Source organism: Anomaloglossus baeobatrachus, chromosome 2 (assembly GCF_048569485.1).
Source record: "Anomaloglossus baeobatrachus isolate aAnoBae1 chromosome 2, aAnoBae1.hap1, whole genome shotgun sequence".
NCBI lineage: Eukaryota > Metazoa > Chordata > Amphibia > Anura > Aromobatidae > Anomaloglossus > Anomaloglossus baeobatrachus.
Window position 1 is genome coordinate 793,954,810 of NC_134354.1, and position 6,478 is coordinate 793,961,287.

General features: G+C 51.9%; 1 protein-coding gene across 1 annotated transcript in view; it reads left to right on the plus strand.

The window, feature by feature from the left end:
• Positions 1-6,422, plus strand: part of RSPH1 (radial spoke head component 1) — a 58,989-nt gene extending 52,567 nt beyond the window's left edge. The window contains exons 7-9 of the mRNA XM_075337692.1: positions 1,404-1,524; positions 2,438-2,626; positions 6,265-6,422. Coding sequence (XP_075193807.1) covers positions 1,404-1,524; positions 2,438-2,626; positions 6,265-6,275 — 321 coding nt within the window. The 3' untranslated portion in view covers positions 6,276-6,422. The remainder of the gene's footprint in view (positions 1-1,403; positions 1,525-2,437; positions 2,627-6,264) is intronic.
• The last annotated feature ends 56 nt before the right edge of the window (positions 6,423-6,478 follow it).

Genomic DNA, 6,478 nt, shown 5'->3' on the forward strand with positions numbered 1-6,478 from the left:
CGCCCTCCTCAGTATTGATCACTCCCCTGGTGTACATACACAGTGGTCTGGAGAGGAGTGTGACGAGGGTCCGGAGACGTGCGCCCTCCTTGTGACGATCACTCACCTGGTCGGAAACGTGCGCCCTCCTCAGTATTGATCGCTCACCTGGTGTACATACACAGTGGTCTGGAGAGGGGTGTGACGAGGGTCGGAGACGTGCGCCTTCCTTGGTGTTGGTTGCTCATCTGGTGTACATACACAGTGGTCTGGAGAGGAGTGTGACGAGGGTCCGGAGACGTGCGCCCTCCTTGTGACGATCACTCACCTGGTGTACATACACAGTGGTCTGGAGAGGGGTGTGACGAGGGTCCGGAGACGTGCGCCCTCCTCGGTGTTGGTCACTCACCTGGTGTACATACACAGCGGTCTGGAGAGGGGTGTGACGAGGGTCCGGAGACGTGCGCCCTCCTCGGTGTTGGTCACTCACCTGGTGTACATACACAGTGGTCTGGAGAGGAGTGTGACGAGGGTCGGAGACGTGCGCCCTCCTCGGTGTTGGTCACTCACCTGGTGTACATACACAGTGGTCTGGACAGGGGTGTGACGAGGGTCGGAGACGTGCGCCCTCCTCGGTGTTGGTTGCTCATCTGGTGTACATACACTGTGGTCTGGAGAGGAGTGTGACGAGGGTCGGAAACGTGCGCCCTCCTTGTGACGATCACTCACCTGGTGTACATACACAGTGGTCTGGAGAGGAGTGTGACGAGGGTCCGGAGACGTGCGCCCTCCTTGTGACGATCACTCACCTGGTGTACATACACAGTGGTCTGGAGAGGAGTGTGACGAGGGTCGGAGACGTGCGCCTTCCTTGGTGTTGGTTGCTCATCTGGTGTACATACACAGTGGTCTGGAGAGGAGTGTGACGAGGGTCGGAGACGTGCGCCCTTCTCGGTGTTGATCGCTCACCTGGTGTACATACACAGTGGTCTGGACAGGGGTGTGACGAGGGTCCGGAGACGTGCGCCCTCTTCGGTGTTGATCGCTCACCTGGTGTACATATTCAAGTGTTGTAACATCTCTCCCCATTGTGCCCCCAGCAACCTGATCCCAGCCCAGGGAGAGCGGGGGCTGCCTCCACCACGGCATACAAGGACCCCCCTGTAATCGAGGCCTCGGTGTTGACCGCCTCTGCTGTGTCCCAGGTCCTGCGCTTGGTGTGCAGTGTCTGTGCATGGAGTGCAGTGTGTGCTGTGAGATTACTGCGGGCCTCGACCCATGGGGGCCACATATCAGACTAGATAACTGTCTGATACCGAGCACCTGCCGGGGGTCTCCATACTGAGGAGTGATTATAGTGGTAGATGTGGTAGTGGGGGGCCATCATGGCTTGTGACCCTGATATCATCCTGCTCATCACACAGGAGAAGGAGGAAGAGGAGGAGGACGAGCCCCTGGCGGTGCCCGTCACACGGTGGAATCCAGAGAAGATCAGCAGCCTCACCCAGTGGTCACCAACGGTAGAGGTGCAGCCGCCCGCCCCAGGTACGGACAGATAGAGCCCCCCAGGATAGGCTATACCATGCTGGGTAACACCTACAGCGCCTGGCCCAGAGGAATGGTCAGAGAAGAAGCCAATGTGGTCACAGATCATTTTCTACGGACTGGCAGAGGCCACGGTGCTTACCTGAATAGTCAGTCTGCCCTTACAGATAAGAGAGCAGTCTGCTGGGCACTCAGTCTACTGACTGCTGTGGAGAGACTCCTCTGTCCTCTTTCTCTTCCACCCCCATATGTCCTCTTTCTTCTCTATCCGTCTCTGTCCTCTTTCTCCTCCGTCCCCCTCTGTCTTGTTTCGCCTCCATTCCCTCTGTTTTGTGTCTCCTTCGGACCCCTCTGTCCTCTTTCTCCTCCGGATCCCTCCATCCTCCATCTACTCCTCTGGACCCCTGTGTCCTCTTTCTTCTCCGGACCCCTCTGTCCTTTCTCCTCCGGACCCTTCTGTCTTCCATCTACTCCTCTGGACCCCTGTGTCCTCTTTCTCCTACGTACCTCTGTGTCATCCATCTACTCCTCCTGACCCCTCCTTTCCTCCTACTCCTTCTCTTACATCACACTCCTCTATCCTCCGTCTACTCCTCCTCCTTCATCGGACCACTCTGTCCTCCTACCCCTCCTCCTACATCGGACCCCTCTGTCCTCCTCCTACTCCTTCGGAAGTCTCTATCCTCCCATTCTTCTATGTTTTCCTCCAGATTTCTCTATTTTCCTCAGGACTCCTCTGTTCCCTTAAGACTACCCTGTTCCTCTGTGTGACATTCTTGGGACTTTTTGCTGCCTGCTCGCCTCTCACCTGGGTCTATGTGCTGTCAGCTCGAGGGCGTGGCAGATCTCTGTGCGGGGGTGGGCTAGGTCCCTCCCCTGCTGATGACATCACAGGTTTTACCATCTTTTGTAGTGGTTGGAGAACCTGATGAGGTGACAGGATCTGACCTTGCTCCGCCGGACGCTCATCCCGAAGGTCAGAGTGCAGAGACCACCGAGGCTGTGGCTCAGGAGGAGACGCCTGAAGCTGTCACTGCCGAAGCCGAACCAAACCCAGCAATGCCTGACAGCTCAGGAGCCGAGGACAGAGAACACGAGGAAGGTGAGAGGTCAGCTGACCGGTATTAAAGGGGCAGGACACATTCACATTTATTTCCATGGCTACAGAGATCCTCACTGATGTTATCATATCAGACCATAATCTCTGTAACAGAAATTTTATAAAGAGTCGAGAGGAGGGTGGTGCCAGTATAGAAAGAAGGGCAGCCAGTATAGAAAGAAGGGCAGCCAGTATAGAAAGAAGGGCAGCCAGTATAGAAAGAAGGGCAGCCAGTATAGAAAGAAGGGCAACCAGTATAGAAAGAAGGGCATCCAGTATAGAAAGAAGGGCAACCAGTATAGAAAGAAGGGCAACCAGTATAGAAAGAAGGGCAACCAGTATAGAAAGAAGGGCAGCCAGTATAGAAAGAAGGGCAGCCAGTATAGAAAGAAGAGCAACCAGTATAGAAAGAAGGGCAACCAGTATAGAAAGAAGGGCAACCAGTATAGAAAGAATGGCAGCCAGTATAGAAAGAATGGCAGCCAGTATAGAAATAGAAGGGCAGCCAGTATAGAAAGAAGGGCAGCCAGTATAGAAAGAAGGGCAGCCAGTATAGAAAGAAGGGCAACCAGTATAGAAATAGAAGGGCAGCCAGTATAGAAAGAAGGGCAGCCAGTATAGAAAGAAGGGCAACCAGTATAGAAATAGAAGGGCAGCCAGTATAGAAAGAATGGCAGCCAGTATAGAAATAGAAGGGCAGCCAGTATAGAAAGAATGGCAGCCAGTATAGAAATAGAAGGGCAACCAGTATAGAAAGAATGGCAGCCAGTATAGAAAGAATGGCAGCCAGTATAGAAATAGAAGGGCAGCCAGTATAGAAAGAAGGGCAGCCAGTATAGAAAGAAGGGCAGCCAGTATAGAAAGAAGGGCAGCCAGTATAGAAAGAAGGGCAACCAGTATAGAAATAGAAGGGCAGCCAGTATAGAAAGAAGGGCAGCCAGTATAGAAAGAAGGGCAGCCAGTATAGAAAGAAGGGCAGCCAGTATAGAAAGAAGGGCAACCAGTATAGAAAGAAGGGCAACCAGTATAGAAAGAAGGGCAGCCAGTATAGAAAGAGGGGCATCCAGTATAGAAAGAAGGGTAACCAGTATAGAAAGAAGGGCATCCAGTATAGAAAGAAGGGTAGCCAGTATAGAAAGAAGGGCAGCCAGTATAGAAAGAATGGCAGCCAGTATAGAAATAGAAGGGCAGCCAGTATAGAAAGAATGGCAGCCAGTATAGAAATAGAAGGGCAACCAGTATAGAAAGAAGGGCAACCAGTATAGAAAGAATGGCAGCCAGTATAGAAAGAATGGCAGCCAGTATAGAAAGAAGGGCAACCAGTATAGAAATAGAAGGGCAGCCAGTATAGAAAGAAGGGCAGCCAGTATAGAAAGAAGGGCAACCAGTATAGAAATAGAAGGGCAGCCAGTATAGAAAGAATGGCAGCCAGTATAGAAATAGAAGGGCAGCCAGTATAGAAAGAATGGCAGCCAGTCTAGAAATAGAAGGGCAACCAGTATAGAAAGAATGGCAGCCAGTATAGAAAGAATGGCAGCCAGTATAGAAATAGAAGGGCAGCCAGTATAGAAAGAAGGGCAGCCAGTATAGAAAGAAGGGCAGCCAGTATAGAAAGAAGGGCAGCCAGTATAGAAAGAAGGGCAACCAGTATAGAAATAGAAGGGCAGCCAGTATAGAAAGAAGGGCAGCCAGTATAGAAAGAAGGGCAGCCAGTATAGAAAGAAGGGCAGCCAGTATAGAAAGAAGGGCAACCAGTATAGAAAGAAGGGCAACCAGTATAGAAAGAAGGGCAGCCAGTATAGAAAGAGGGGCATCCAGTATAGAAAGAAGGGTAACCAGTATAGAAAGAAGGGCATCCAGTATAGAAAGAAGGGCAGCCAGTATAGAAAGAAGGGCAGCCAGTATAGAAAGAATGGCAGCCAGTATAGAAATAGAAGGGCAGCCAGTATAGAAAGAATGGCAGCCAGTATAGAAATAGAAGGGCAACCAGTATAGAAAGAAGGGCAACCAGTATAGAAAGAATGGCAGCCAGTATAGAAAGAATGGCAGCCAGTATAGAAATAGAAGGGCAGCCAGTATAGAAAGAAGGGCAGCCAGTATAGAAAGAAGGGCAACCAGTATAGAAATAGAAGGGCAGCCAGTATAGAAAGAATGGCAGCCAGTATAGAAATAGAAGGGCAGCCAGTATAGAAAGAAGGGCAGCCAGTATAGAAAGAAGGGCAGCCAGTATAGAAAGAAGGGCAGCCAGTATAGAAAGAAGGGCAGCCAGTATAGAAAGAAGGGCAGCCAGTATAGAAAGATGGGCAACCAGTATAGAAAGAAGGGCAACCAGTATAGAAAGAAGGGCAACCAGTATAGAAAGAAGGGCAGCCAGTATAGAAAGAAGGGCAGCCAGTATAGAAAGAATGGCAGGCAGTATAGAAAGAATGGCAGGCAGTATAGAAAGAAGGGCAGCCAGTATAGAAAGAAGGGCAGCCAGTATAGAAAGAAGGGCAGCCAGTATAGAAAGAAGGGCAGCCAGTATAGAAAGATGGGCAACCAGTATAGAAAGAAGGGCAACCAGTATAGAAAGAAGGGCAACCAGTATAGAAAGAAGGGCAACCAGTATAGAAAGAAGGGCAACCAGTATAGAAAGAAGGGCAGCCAGTATAGAAAGAAGGGCAGCCAGTATAGAAAGAATGGCAGGCAGTATAGAAAGAATGGCAGGCAGTATAGAAAGAATGGCAGCCAGTATAGAAAGAAGGGCAGCCAGTATAGAAAGATGGGCAACCAGTATAGAAAGAAGGGCAGCCAGTATAGAAAGAAGGGCAGCCAGTATAGAAAGAAGGGCAGCCAGTATAGAAAGAAGGGCAGCCAGTATAGAAAGAAGGGCATCCAGTATGGCTGCGGTGATAAACGTGGCACTGACGCAGGCCGGGTCTACATACATTTTATGATCCTGGTTTGGCGTCTGAATACATTTTAAGGGCCTGCTCGGGGGGTCCGTCTTTGCGCTGCTTGGGGGGTCCGTCTTTGCATTGCTCGGGGGGTAAGTCTCTGCACGGCTCAGGGGGTCCGTCTCTGCACGGCTCATGGGATCCATCTCTGCATGGCTCAGGGGGTCTGTCTCTGCACGGCTCAGGGGGTCCATCTCTGCATGGCTCATGGGATCCATCTCTGCATGGCTCAGGGGGTCCGTCTGTATGGCTCAGAGGGTCCGTCTCTGCACTGCTTAGGAGGTCCGTCTCTGCACTGCTTAGGAGGTCCGTCTCTGCACGGCTCAGGGGGTCCGTCTCTGCACGGCTCATGGGATCCATCTCTGCATGGCTCAGGGTCTCTGTCTCTGCATGGCTCAGGGGGTCCGTCTGTATGGCTCAGAGGGTCCGTCTCTGCACGGCTCAGGAGGTCCGTCTTTGCACGGCTCAGGGGGTTCGGGACCCTGACGTCTGGACGAGGCTGTACACCCCACCTCAGTGTCAGCGGACAGAAGTGTGTACTGCCCCTCCTGGTGATGTCCGGTGGGACGGCCCGGTGTGGCCCCCGCACTGATGTCTGGATGAGGCCGTGCACTCCCCTCCTGGTGATATCCAGTGGGTCGGGCCCATGTGGCCCCCGCACTGACACTACATGAGACCCCCGCTCATTCTCCTTCTTTCTTTCAGACGCTGGTTAAGAGAATGACAGACATGATATGAATCACTGGAAACATCTGGATCATCCAGAATTGGCGCAGCTGCAAGAACAATCCAAGGGAGACCCCCGAGGACCCACCCCCGGACCTTCAGCAACTTCTACACAACCTGGTGCCTGGTCATTAATAAACAGCGTTCAGTCCCAGACCGGGCCCTGTGGTCATTACCGTCTGTAGTGCACGCT